At 44.7% G+C, this 14,568-nt stretch overlaps 1 protein-coding gene across 1 annotated transcript; it reads left to right on the top strand.

The window, feature by feature from the left end:
* Positions 1-929: 929 nt before the first annotated feature.
* On the top strand, positions 930-1,496 carry ASCL4 (achaete-scute family bHLH transcription factor 4). Its single transcript, XM_010222506.2, has one exon. The coding sequence runs from the start codon at positions 930-932 to the stop codon at positions 1,494-1,496; it is 567 nt and encodes a 188-aa protein (XP_010220808.2).
* Positions 1,497-14,568: the final 13,072 nt, after the last annotated feature.

The following is a 14,568-nucleotide window of genomic DNA, read 5'->3' as shown; positions in this document are numbered from 1 at the left end:
GGTGTTCATAGCAATGACTAGAACATCTCTGCAATGAAGAGAAACAGGCAAAAGGCTGCAGATTTTTGAAAGTGCGCAACTTTCAACTTGTGAAACTCACATTTCTTGAAAAAACCTCTCTTCAGGTGAAGTGAGCAGTTTTCCTCCTTCCTGTATACGTTTGCACGTATACATTCTTGATCTGACCTGACTTGCAACCACAAGAGAGCACTCTTTCCTTTGATGATTTCCTCGCTTCCCCGGAAAGCTAGAGAGATACCATGTAAGTTCTGCAAACTGCATGTGAGCTGTTTCACTTAGACCAGAGCAGCAGAAACAACAAAGCTTGCAGTTGTCTTTTGGATTTCATCGTGAAAAGCCTTTGGGTAGTTTTCAGATGACAGAAGATCCTTGGTTCCTGAAAGGGAGGAGTTCTGCCAAAACTTTGAAGATCCATGTAAACTTTGCAAATTACCCATCTTTTGGAGACAATTATATCAAACGATATCGTGGATTACAATACATGAGAAGTGTTTAGAGCCTGGAAGATTATTTATGTTTGGCATTAACTCTTATGGTCATAATTTCAAGCGGAGAGAAAAGGAATACGCAGGAACCCTCTTATTATCTTTTGAAATATGAAGATCAGAGGAAAAGCAGAGTTTAAAGTGTGCAGTGATGGTCCTCAAAACCCATCTATAAATTAGCTGGCATCCTACATCTATAAAAAAAGAAGACTTTGAGCTGATTTTGAGGCACAGGGTAGACCTCATGAATGGTTAGCTATACTCGAGGAGCTGAATCGCTATATACCACAGGAGGAAATTGCAGCCTGCGGCACAGAGCACCGGTAGAAATGTTTCCTCTTTGCTTGGATTGATACAAGATTTGGAAACCAAATTTGGGAACGGACAATTGCACCAGTGAGAAAAAAAAAAAAAGGAAAAAGCATGGACAGCAGTAGAGATGATGACGGATTCTTGAACCGGATTGCGTTTTCAGGAGCCGTGCCCCTGGCTAACAGCCAAGGGACTCCCCACGGGGTGCCCCTGAGGGAGCCCTTCGGGGTGCCCTTCCCCTTTGAGCCGTCTTGCTGGGAGCAAGCGTACAGCGGGCACGCGCCTCGCGTCTCCTACATCCCCTTCCCCGGCTACGTGGGCTTCTACGACTACTCCTTCGAGCCTGCCTTCATCCGAAAGAGGAACGAGAGGGAGAGGCAGCGGGTGCGCTGCGTCAACGAGGGCTACACGCGCCTCCGGGAGCACCTGCCCAAGGAATTCGCCGACAAGCGCCTCAGCAAGGTGGAGACCCTGCGCGCGGCCATCAGTTACATCAAGCACCTGCAGAGCCTGCTGGACCGTCATCCCTTAGGCTCCGGCGGCGAGGAAGCGCTCGGCGCCGCGGACATCGCGGAGGCTCCCAGCCCTGGTCCCCCCAGGGAGTGCAACAGTGACGGGGAGTCCAAAACCTCCTCGGCCTCTTCTCCCTACAGCGAGTTCGAGGAGCCGGGCAGCTAGGAAATGTCCTCCCTGGAAACAGGAGCCTCCAACATCGCCTGGAAAGCATATCCAAAGCCTTGGGGACTTGGCTGCAGGTTGAAACGAACACCGGGAAAATGAAAAAAAAAAAACAAAAACAAAAACAAAAAAAGCGAAGATCTAAAGGTATTTTTCAATCTTTCAGGGGATTTCTCATTTTGTCTGCAAGGAACCTAAAGACACTTTGTGAGCAAGCAGATTTCTCCCAGATTGCCTCAGCCCTACTGCTAAACTTTCTGTAGACTGCAGAAAATGAAGCGGTTTTTCTCATTCTGCTTTTGTCCTGTTTGTTGCCTTTTGCCTTGCGCTTGGTGAGACAAACAGATAAAGCAGTTTCAGGAAATCCTCCTCCCTCTCCTCTGCTCCCTCCTGTAGCGTTTATTGCCTGTTTTTCCTGACTGCTAACCTAAGACGTGCTCCATTCTAAACGATTGGACTGGGAAAGGTAAGATTGAGGTAGAATTGACTTTCCCTAAAATTTTTAGAAAACTCCCAGAAAAGCTTCTATTTCTCCCCGCCTTTTCTTTTAAATATATGCATATAAATATAAATAAGCCTATATTTGTGAATTGATTTCTTTTGCAGCATCTTCTAAAGTGACAACTCATGCTTTAGAAATGGCTGTATGGTGATTTTTTTGAAGGATTCTTTTCAGGCAAAGAAAGTCTGACACTTTCGTTCCAGTCAATACAAGGAAGTGGCCAGCAGAGTTTTGTAAAACTGCACCTATAAAAGCAAAGTTTCACTATTGATAGTGAAGAAATTTTCAAGCCTTTTTTTTTCTTTTATGAAAACTGAGTTTGCAGACAAGATGTTATTGGCCATGGCTTTTGAGAGGTCAGAATTTATACACTTAGAAATATGTTCCTGTAGTGGTTAGGTGCTGGTGTGTACAAAAATGGAAACTTTAAATATATCAGTTTACATCTGCATGAAAATGTAGGTATTTCTCCTTTTTTACTGTATTGTTTTTAAAAATGTGACACCTTTAAGACTAATATTTCAAAATCTACAAAATACTGTTAATTTAGACCATGTCTACTTAAAATGAGATGCAGATTTTTTTCTCCACATTTCTCAAAAATCTTTCCTTTCTCCAAGCCCAGATTTACCCAAAAACTTAACTATTTGCTTATATTTAAATATCTGCCATTCCGAATTAGGGTTAAAACACCCTTTTCCCATATGCTTCCCACTTACCTTTCAAACTCTTTTTTTTGACGTCATGTTGGAGAAGTGGTTTCATATCTTATTTTCTTTCTGTCATGATATGCTGACTGGAGACATACTCATGTATAAATATGAACAAATATTGATCAAATACCTCACAGCATGTCCATGAATTTCATTTAAATAAAAAGTGGAATCAACCCTGACTGTGCTCCTTTTTTTTTTTCCCACTTTCTATCGATGATAATGAATGGGTCAGCAGCGTTTGCAGGAATAATGAATTTTCAGGAAACAATAAAGGAAATGGTCAGGAAGTATATGCGAACTGCTAACTATGATACTTGTAAGAGTTTGTAAATCTAGAAAAGGGAGCAGAAAGGTGTGTGCTGTGGTCATCTAATCAAAATTATGAAGTGTAAAAATACTCCTGTGCTAATTTTCAGCAAACTACTCTGGAACACTTGATTGAGCACTTTTAGCTGTTGGCTGCTGTCTCCAAACTCGTGCACCAAAAGTTTCCGTCTAACCATTGCTGAGGCTCTGACCGTATTTCTTTTCAAAAATTTCAGCCCATCATCTTGAAAAGCAAATATGTTTAGGCAAACCACACAATTGACAAGTGGAAATGAGTGAGTTATCTGAATGGTTTGCTACGAATTAGTCACTCAGTGGGACCATATTACAGCAGCATTGTTAAAAATGTCCGTGCAAGTCACAAGCTTCGTTCTTTCTTTTTTTATGCAGCAGCCAAGTTCCTTTTACAATTACTTTATTTTTTCTGTAAGGGCTGTTACTTTTGTGTGATCTGTTTCCAAGACACAAAGAGTGTAGATGCAGCTTCCTGGACAATTCCCTCTAAGGATTCCAAGGTGAAGAGTGTGTTTTGGGGGTGACAAGTGTCTGTTACCAAAAGAAAGGGGAGGAGGGTAAGGTAGTGGTCTGAATGTCTGACTGGGATTCATGACTTTTTGGCTCTTGTTCTCTTCACCATCTCTGGTAGGAGACTCAGTGTCTCGCTGGCTCATATTTTAGATTTTTGGAAATACAGTAATGCTGGTGGTAGCTCTGTCAGTAAGACCGAATTGCATTTCTCCTACAAAGTAGAGCATAAATCCCTGATACCTATGAAAAATGTGTGCTCCCTCAGAGTACCTCAGACGAATGCTATGAGGCTGAGTTGTCTGCAAAGTTCTCTGAAGGCAAGACAGCAGTTAATATACGTAAATTACAGTGAATTAAATCAAGCCAAATAAAAATGACCATAAGGTCCATTACTTTGCGGGTGGAAGGCATCAGATAACATCCCGCAGAAATGTCTAGGTCGGATGGTTATCGCAGGCCTTTGGGCTGTCAGGCTATATAGGGCTATTCAGGGCTATCCATACTCCGATTTCCACATCCCAGAGAAGGTCGTGTACCACTCACAGGAGAGAACAGTCTACATTTTGTTTCTCACTGTTGCTGTTGCCCTACAAACCTCTTGCATGGCTTTAGCACTTTCAGCACACGGAACTAGAAAACAACAGAAAATTTACCACGTATGGATTGGTGTTTCCTACATGCATCAACAAAGATTTCAAAGCAATGCTACATTTCAAAAGCTTTCTTAAGCTGTTTCTGTCTGGACAAAAGTTTTCTTCAACGCTTCCAAAGTGTATCATGATGAGGCTTTGAAAGCAGACAACGACCCAACTCATCACCCTGAGAATTAAACTCTTAATAGAAATGTTGACCAGAAGAATTTTCTCCATGTGGCGTGATAACTATTTACAAGGAAGACGAACGCTGATATCCCTAGGCAGCCGCGCTGCAGCTTTATCAAACTCCTGCACACCAAATGCAGACACTTTAATCTTTCTATCAGATGTGAAAAAAACGTACATCTGAAGTCTTCCCACTTCTGTCATTAAATTACAAATCCATTTGCTTCTTGATATTATCAGTATTTAAAAGATGTGTAATCCTGGCCATGGGATTGCTTTTAATCCCCTAATAGCTATTTAGCTGATTTCTTCAGTAAAAGCCCATCCACGCTCCTTTCATGTTACATTATCTGGTGTCAATAAATGGCCAAAGAAAACCAGAAGATACTGCAGAAAAGTAACATTCAGACAGTAAAGCAATCAGGGCCAATTTATTCCTCTGGAACAAATGAACAGGGAACATTCACACAAAAATAAAGAAGTTTTGAAAACATTTGTCACCAACATACAGATCCAGAATGTTTTGAAGAGAATCTTGGGCAGTACGGATGGGAGAGCGCTGCTGAAGTTAGGAGGTGTCAATCCCTGTAGCTGTGCAGGGGCTCTACAACATAGGGATTTAGTAGCCATACCTGGAGTGGGTACCTCAGTAGATCCTCAGCACATGGTTAAATTGCTACAGAGAGAGCAAGAGAGAGATTTGCAAAGAGGGGAGCAAAGCGGTGAGACTGTAGCAACACTTAGCTCTTACATGTGGCTGTCCAGTTGGAGGTCTCAAAGCCCCATAAAAGCAAGATGAAGAACATTATCAACCTGAAAGTGTGATGGTAGGTAGAAATCTATTATAAATGCTTGCTTGTACTTCTTACAAGATTTTTATATGGTTTTTCTACCTGACTGTGAATATGTGCATTGACAAAGCAATAGAAACATTCTGTTAGATGAGGAAGCCTGACTTGCTGAGAGATCAAAGCACCCTGGTTCTAATGGTGAATGTTTCTCTCCATACCTCCTTTACACAGAATTAATGGGAGAATCAAGCACAGAGAAGGGCCAGGCATGGCCGCTGTTTAGATGAGCACAGACAGCTAAATGCTCTTGTTTGCAATTTGCAGCAGTTTGCAAGGTGGCATTGCTCAGAAGACACTCCAGAGCTGGCTGAAAACATTATGACTAGAATTCATTTGATCCAAATGAATGAAAACAGTCTTATTTGGGGGACTGATGCCAGTGAGCTTGAGCCAAGACAAGGAAATTCAATAGGAACCGCTGTGCTCACTTCATGTGCTGTGCAGAAGGCTGTTAGGAAGTTTTCGGGAGTGAAAGAATCACCTCTGGCCATCAGACCATCCTTCTCCCTTCCCACGCATATCAACATTGCACAGGTCTTCCTGATGCCTGACTGTGGAGTGTGAGGATTGCATTATTAAGAAAAGCAGTTAGAGCATCCTAAGTAATGTAGCAACAGCAGTGTCCAAGTGCCTTCTCTTCCCCGGCGTGAAAACCCACCGTTCCCTCCCGGCATGCCCATCACAGCCAGCTGCTGGAAGGCAGCTTGGGGAATACATGAGAGCTGTGGCTACTTGTTGCTGCCAGTGCCTGGGCTGAGGGTGAGAATAAAGATTCAGAGCTCAGGTCTGGCAGCGAGGTCCAAGCTCAGGAGGCAAAGCCCTCCCCAGGTTGCAAACTGAGTTAAAAAAATGAAGTGAATAACCATAAAAACCTAACTCATAAAGCGATAGCTCAGGTATGTGCACAGGCTGAGTTTATTGGATACACTTCAAAGGAAAAGCACAAGAAAAGATAGGTTTAATTGGTTTCCCTTTATTTGTCATGGCTTACGAAGAAGTGCTCTTCCTTAACAAACATGGTCGCCTCATCTCTTGATCTGGGCATGCTGGGAGAATCCATGGCTGGACCCAGGAGCATAGCTCTGGCACTGCACTTTTCCTGTGGAGACCATGAGCCTGTGCAAATGCACTTGTGGGTCCAAAACATTGCAAGTCCAAGACGAGGCACACGAGCAATTTTTAGCTTGGTTGCCATTGGGAACAAAGCTTAGGCAGCACCCTGTTTGAGGCTTTAGGTCTCCACAAGCTTCTGAATCTCTGACCGCTCTCAAACTGAGGCAGAGGGTCCAAAAATACAAATCAAATTTCTACAATTTTTTGTCAAAGCATGTCTTGGGCAGAGTTGGGAAGCCCAGTTGAGCACTTATGGCTGGTGAGCTGTGGTGCTTGATGCTAGGTCAGGTGAAGATGTTCATGGCCCTAGATTGCCATGCTATCCAACTGCTGGAGGCCACAACCTCTGTGGCAGACGCAGAGATTAGGTAGTGTATCTGCTTTCTAGTCATCGCCATTCATAACTTGGTATTCATATAGCTGGATGGCTTTTTCCAAGGTCAGTACTCCTGTGTGTGAAGTTGGGTGGCTCAAGACTCTGGCTGATTATCACTACTGTCTTTAGATATTGTTGAAGGGGCCAATACCCCCATAGCTGGGGAGGCAGGTCCGGGGAGTAGCCAGCAAGTCTGTATTCCAGTCTAAGTTCCCTCCCTTTTTCTTGAAAGCCTTGAAGCCAGGCTTGTTGCACTCAGTCATTTGGGAATGAATCGCTATTTGTAGAAGCACAAAGAGTTAAATCCATTTCTTTATGCCTTTACAGGGGCAGGAAAAGATTTGTTATTATGGGCAATACTTTTTAGCCAGGCTTCCTGGGAAAAAGAAGCTTAGCAGTTCAAACATCTCTTCTGGACTTGCCGTTGAAAACTTTGGAGCTTCTTTGCCTCCCTTGAGATTTGAGAGGAGGCAGAGGTCTCAAAGACGTGAAATTTCTCCAAGATCCATAAAGATTATGGATCTTGGCATTATGGTGGAATAAGTCTCCCAGTTAGAGTCCTTATGGAGGAAGAGCTAACACCAAGCTGCCTTTCCAATTTGACCTGCTCGATGGGCAGATCGAGCCCTAGGTGCCATCCACAGGCCATCCACAGGCTTTGCACTAGTTTTAACACATACTGCTTCTTGCCCAGTCTCCTGGGGATGAGGGAGGAAAGTACGTGCATTTTGAGGGTATTTTGGATTTGCGAGGAGGAAACTGAATAGACTGTGGGAGGCTGAATTGGGGCTGGTTTACTGTAACAGAGCATGGGAATGCATAGCACAAAGCTGAGCCAAGCTCCGTTAGTTCAGTGCTCACAGAGCACCTACCTTTTTGTCGCTGTGATTTTATCATGATGCTCTGTGGTCCTGGGCATAAAGAAAAGATTTTTGTGCTCCAGGGCTGTCAGCCGTCGGCACTGAATCCAAACCAATCTCTCCCATCTGCACTGAGTTCACAAAGAGAACAAGTAGTTACAAATAAATGGAATTTTCAGGTCTTTTTATGCATTTGCTTTATTGCCAGCATTATACTGTATTAGGCTGCTGTCTAGATGGAGCTCTTTAAGAAGCACTGAAGAAGTCACAGGCTCAGCAGCAGAAGCTTTATCCCAAGGGAATACTCACACTGAGGTAGGTGGTCTATACATCACCATATATAGTGATAAATCTCTCTGGTGCTTAATAAATGAAATTGATGATAATAAACTGTGCAATGTATAGATGAAATAAGTCAGATATCCAAAATAGGCATGCGTGTTTTTGTATTTGTGCATGGAAGAAGGAATAAGGATGGAAGTGGAGAGGGAGAAAAGAAATGTGTGTTTGAAGTCCAGCACACTGTAGGATACCAAATCAGCGGTACAGCTGAAACAAGGGAAACAGGAACAAATTAGAAACAACACCTTTTGGGAAGGATTAATTCACGTAAGCAAATGAATTAAAGATAACATATTGACAGACAAACCCTGTGGAGATGTAAAAAGGATGAGGGATTTTGCACAGCAGAAATGCTAATAGGAGCAAGCAGAGCAGGGCCAGGACGTAGCAGGAGCAATAGGCAGAGCTCGAGTGAGGCACAACTTCTGCCTGTCACCAGCCGATGTGGATGTTGTCCACTGTTTAACCCGTGCTTCTCCTTCCCCCAGTTAATTTATCCTGCTCCACTTCTTCTGTCCCCTACCTCCAGAGTTAGGAAAAGCAGCGGGGTACCAGGCTGGGCATCACCCGGGAAAAGGAAAGCGCTGGCTCTGTGAACGTGGTGAGGAAACAAGGAGCAATGTCTGTAGCACTGGCAGGATCTCAGGCCACCTTTAGGCATCCAATCCAACACAGAAAATTATCCATTAGAAAGAAGAATCAAAGCCCCTTGGCTAAGCACGCTCTTCTGGTTATGATGGAAAGGTTTTCCAAGCCCAGGACTATAGGAAGAGCTGTTCTCTGTTGGAAATGTTTTTCAGCTGTTGCCTCAAGTCTCCCTGCAGCTGGGCTGGAGATGGGCAGGGAGTTGCTCCATAAACAAAATAAAAACAAAAAACAAACAACAACAACAAAAACTAACAGCAGAAAGGCAATATAGTTCTACCACCACAGAGATAGCTGAGACCACTGCATTTGCATGACAGTGTTCCTGTCTGCCTGTGCCTCAAGCATGCTGTCTCATTTACCTGCCATCGTGTCTCATTCAGCTTGTTAATCATTACAAAATATCTCCAAGGATATTTCTTAACAAAGAGTTGAGCAGTTGTGAGCAGGCTGTGCTCTGGCTGGGGAGCCAAGAGGATGATGACGGTGCTTAGCCCACCTGCTGCCAGGAGGGCCTGGGAGCCTAGCAGTAACATTAGGTATTTTACCCCTGGGTTTCCCCTTCTTTCCCATCTGTGTAGAGAACACCAAGAGATGCTGCCCCATATCTGGAGCCTCCTTAGGTCACAGATAAGTGTCTCGAATGTGGCTTAGGAAATTTGGGGTGCTCACAGATTTGGTCAGACCATAGATAAGAGCTTGTCCTATAATCTTCAAAGGGGTTGATGCTCTATGAGGGGCCCACCCAGGTTGCCTTCACCTCACTTACCTGAGAAGCCTCTGAAACTGGAGGCAAAGTGTCCCCAAGGCCCTTGAGAAGAGACAGAGCTCCTGGGATCCAGAGGGCTGCACCACCTCCGTTTTAGGTGCTCATCTCCCTGTGCACGTGAGGGGCTGGACCCCTGTGGGGCCATCAGGCTGGGCAGTGTGGAGGAGATGGGGCACGAGGTCCACGAGGAGGGGGCAGGTGGCAAAGAAGTTGCCCACATGCAGGGCAGGCTGTGAGCTAAGGGATGGGACACAGGTCTGGGATGCCGAAGACCTGCCTGGTCCTGAGGAGCCGTTTGCTTTCTCCTTGCCTTGCCTGTGCTGCCTCTTGCTTCCTTGGGAAGTACTGCAGGGCACTAACTGTATTTCATTTACATGGTGCCTTTTGCAAAGGACTCCCTACACCAGACACACGCTACAGTCCTACAGGTCGGGAAGGAAAATGGGCCGATTACAAGATTACAAGAAGTGGTACCCATGAAGGATTAGCCCATGAAGGCAGCATTCGAGGGAGCTGCATCCTTTCCTAAACTCACCTTTTTAGCTCAAGTGCAGTAGGTTTGCCCCCTGATGCCCACCCAGATGGACTTTCATACACACCCAACCCAGCTGGGCATCGCACACCCATCTCACTGGGGCTATTCCCCATGCAAGCAGTGGTTGTACATCCCTCGTGGCTTGTTTGGATGGGTCAGAGTTGTGTGCATATAGCATGCCAGCATGGGACGTGTTACACAAACGCGAGGCTTTGTGTCTCTGTGTGCTGCGTGCTTCAGAGCTTTGCATTTTGCAGCAGTATGAAAGCTTCAAAAGTTCCATTATTTTAACAAGCCCATAAAGAATAAGGTTATTAAATGTTGTTTATAGTACCCTGAGAACTCATTCAGTTTCCAGCTGGTTCAGTTTTCACTAAGGCGAGTTTCATAAGGGCGCCAAGTCCTATTTGCTTGTGTTGTGGGGGCTTGCATTGAAAGCTGACGCTGGCAATGGGATCAGCACACAATGGCTGAATAACTCTCTAGTAGGCTCAATCAGCCTCAGATCAAAGATTAAGGAAGTACTTTGGGTGTGTAGTTGAAAAAATGTCCCATTTAAACATTTCTAAATTTCTTTCTGGTAAAAAATGATTATTTTCCACAAATGCTGCTGGAATTTATTGAGGTCATTGTCTTAAAAGAACACATTTCATATTTGCACCTCTTTGTAAAAAGTCATAGTATCAATTAATAATTGTCCGGAAATGACAAAAGTTATTGCATATCTAGAATAACAGGCATCAGAACTTGGATTTGGGCAGGAGATGGTCATGCTAAGGGAAGATTATATGACAGCAAAATGGGCAGCATGGCACAATGAGGCACAAGCACTTGCAAACAAGGACAGTTGGAAAAAAAATGGATTTAGACTGTCTACATAAAGGGAGAAGCTTGCTGAGATGCCAGGAAAAGGCCTCAAAGTTTCATCAATCTGAGCCTGCATCTAGACTACTGTGAGAGTGGCACTAAAACCAAGTTCTTCATCTCCATTTTTTTCCAAAAAGAAAGTCTAGAGTGGGGTCTCTAGCCAGGCTTTTCTGTACTAAAGGACGGGGTAAGAAGAAGAGCACATCCAGAAGAGCTACTTATGAATTTTCTTTATGGTTCTTAACAGCGGGAGATAAAGCAACAATTTAGTAATCAAGTCTGGCATGCAAGAGTGGGCAGAAATACATGCAGCAAAAGCCACCAAGGATCTACCATAGATGACTCCAAAGACTGGGGACTGGAATTTATATTGAACCCTGACTGCAAACCAGAGACAGCTTTGATTTTATTCTCTTCCCGAAAGCATTTCCCCCTTTTTATTTCAGATAGTCGTATTTTTTTTAATACCAAGAACAAAAGTCCAAGCTTATACTCACATATTGAGCTTGTGTTACTACTTGTGTCTTGATTGCAATGATTAGGAAAGTGACTTGCAGCTTACACAGAACTGAAAGTTTAAGACATGCAGACACCAAGAAAAGTGTGAATGGTAAACCGCTGGACTTACTTACTTAAAAATTAATTGAGGAGATTTAAGGAAAGGTGATTCTTAGGGTTGAGTGAAAAAAAATTGAAAATTTTGGAGAAGTAGAGGGATCCCTGGAAGATTAGATACTTATTTTTTCCTGGAACTCCTCGGGATGGAACTCTTCAGAGAATAGGTTTTATAGACAATTTTTCAGTATGTCTTGGTTTCAGCCAGGCCACAAATACGGAAAAAAAAATACAACATAGGTCCTTTAAAAGGAAAATGCGTGCATAGGACAGGCTATAGGACAGAAACAGAAGTATATTCTGCCTGGTACGTAGAGAATATGAGACAACATGTATACAGTTAAATCATATTCCTCGTTTTCTGTTTTTCTCTTAGTTTTAGTGGGACAAATCCACGCCCTCTTGAAAGATCTGGCAGCTCCCTTCAAGTCCTGAACCTTTTCCAAGTGATAATTATATCTGTTTGAAATTCCAGGAGCTGAGAACTAGCCTCCAGCAACTCAACAAAGGCCTCTCCAGTGCTCTGAGGAAATGATGCCGACACTTCCCTTCTTTCTGTCTACCTCCTGCTGAAACGTATCTGCAGTTTCCTGAAGCCTTCAAGGCTTTCAGGAGATCTGGTGGAACTAGACCTAATATCTCGAGGAATATCACCACATACAAAGACAAAGAAACACCCCCACGGGCATAGTTAATGCAGACAAAACTTAATAGTTTTTTTTGCTGCTTTTTTCTCCAGTTGCAAATGTCTAATTAATCTCAGTTCAAATTTACATGTTTGATCTCCTTCTTTTAGGCAGGATGCTCTGGATGTCTTTGAAGGAAAGGGAAGATCCTGTGATTTGATCTGGAGTGCCTAGGCCTTGCTCTGTGTTCAGATGCACAAATCCTGCGTGCCCAGGGCTGGATGGGCGCTAGAGGAAGAGGTGGGAGCCTGCCCTCCTTCAGCCAAGCTGTCCTAGCTCCGTGGCTGAAGTGGGTCCATGGGATGATAATCCAGCAGCTGCTAGGCCAGCCCAGTTTTAAAAGCCATCAAGAGGATAGATGGAAATTGGTATCTTTGAATGATGGAAAAGAGTCTGGTCTATCTCCTGCTTGTGTTAGTGAAGGTCTCTTCATTGGGTCTAATGGGCTGGGGAGGCTTCTCTGAAGGAGATTTGTGATGGTCACTGTGATGGTTGAGCTGCCCCTTTCCTCTGGTCCTCTGGTCCTAACCTCTCACTATACAGAGTACAAGTCTTCTACCCTTTCATAGCTTCAAGTATGAAGCTGTGAACCTCCAACCTCCTTTAAAAAAATTCCTGTCACAGGGCCTTGTAGTGACACTATGGCCAACTAGCATGAAATTCAACCAATTAAAACCTGAAATTGGTGTACTAAAGGTTTCAAATGCTTCCTCCATCTGTCTGAAGCCAGAGATAAAGCAAAGTATAGATGCCTCTGGTGGAAAGAATTCCACCTTTTTTTGCCCCTTACCCTGAGCACCCATAACATACCCCACTTCTTTACAGGTGCGTGGCTGAACAGACATTGTCTCTTCACTTGGAAACAAGAAGTGGAAAAGCAGAAGGCTCCACAGAAAGCTTCACATCCATGTGCTTCTCAAACCAGCTTGCCAGGAGGTGGAAACACACTGGCATGAGTCAGGAGAAAAAAAAAAAACAATGATATTTGGCACAGTAGGTGGTTTAGATTTGTGCTGGGCCCAAATGCCCTTGAAGAAAAGCATGGAGACTTGTGAATGGGAGACCAAGAAATAGTTTGGGGCAGGGCTGACTTTTCAGTGGCAGAGCTTGGTTGCACGCAAGGAGAGGAGATTGAGGTAGCGTTGAGATGTGTATCAATATCTGCCTCTGCAGCTGCCCTAAGCTAATGTTTGCAGGGCAATGACGGGGCGAGAAATAGCAACAAGCCTGGGCCCTGGAGGCATTTGTGAAGGAGAGCCAAGACAGCATCAAAGCCCGAAGCCCAGCGGAGAGGTCAGCACACCCACAGTGCTCACTGAAGGGTGATATCTCCACCGCACCGTTCAGAAGTCGATCAGAGCCGTGGCTGTTGGAAAGGGCTCCCGAGCAGTCTAAAGCCAGACTAACGCACTGCACCTAGCTGGAGCGTCTGCACAGCAAGGCGCCCGCCTGAGCGGCCGTGCCTCGTCCTCCAGCGCTCTCTGCCTCCTCCAGCCTCCTCAGGCCTCCTGCGCTAACCGGGATGGGCCTGCAGCTGGGCAGGCCCGAGGCAGGAGGAAGGGGAAGTGCTGCGGGTGAGACATGTGGGCTGATGGTGCTGGAAACCTCGCTGGAGCTTCCCTGCCAGCTCTGCCAGCCTTCCACAGGCACGAGCAGCAGCAGGAGCCAATCCTCCTGCAAACAGAACCTCCAAGGTCTCGCTCCATCACTTAAAAGAAAAGAAAGGAGCAAAGATGAAAACGGATCCACTTCAAAAAGGGAAATTTCCATTTGAAGTGCTGAGAATTCAAAGCCATGTTCAAGTCAAATCCTCCCCAGCAGCAGCACTTTTTTTTTTCTCTTCAGTAGTGTGTATCAATTTCTTCTGACAACAGTTTCATGGCTTGAGGATAAATAAGCCTAACTTCATCGGTATTATATTTTACAACTACAGACAAACCATGGAGATTAAAATTCTTTGGATGAGTCACCAAAGAAGGGGGAGGTGGGCCTGTTGAAAAGGCCGTGTTGTGAAACACGGCTTGAACACAAAACAAACAGAATCGAGCCTTTCATCCGCAGTGCCACGGAGACCGGAATTTCCCTCGCGCTCCGAGAAAGGCGGACGCACGTGGTGGCGCTGGTGGTGGCGAGGGCAGCGGGAAGGAGGCGCAGGCCCCAAGGGGCCCACGGCTCCTCAGGATCCTCCTGTGCACCCGCAAGGAAGACTCACCCGCCTGGCTGCTGGCTCAGCCGCCGGGTAAAACCTGGGGACGCCTCGGGGCTCTTCTCACTCGTCCGAGTGCAGTATTAATTAATTTCTTGATTCCCTAGCAAACAAAAGTCACTGGAAAAGTAAAATTATTTCCTGTTGATCCAAAGGAATTTGTTTTTGTTTTGTTTTCCCACTGGAACCAAAAACCTCCCTTAATTTTTTTCCTCCCTGAAGGGCAATGTTTTGGTTTGGTCTCAGGATTTTTTTTTAAGTCCTTCACAAACTAAACTGAAACAAACAAACAAACAAAACAGAATTGTGAAAC

This window comes from Tinamus guttatus, unplaced genomic scaffold, assembly GCF_059628265.1.
Source record: "Tinamus guttatus ecotype Peru unplaced genomic scaffold, ASM5962826v1 Tinamus_guttatus_pri_ptg000039l, whole genome shotgun sequence".
Classification (NCBI taxonomy): Eukaryota; Metazoa; Chordata; class Aves; order Tinamiformes; family Tinamidae; genus Tinamus; species Tinamus guttatus.
This window is presented reverse-complemented; position numbering and strand designations above follow the sequence as displayed.

Coding starts and splice junctions, on each gene's coding strand:
- ASCL4 (XM_010222506.2), top strand. CDS start 930: ATGGACAGCAGTAGAGATGATGACGGATTCTTGAACCGGATTGCGTTT.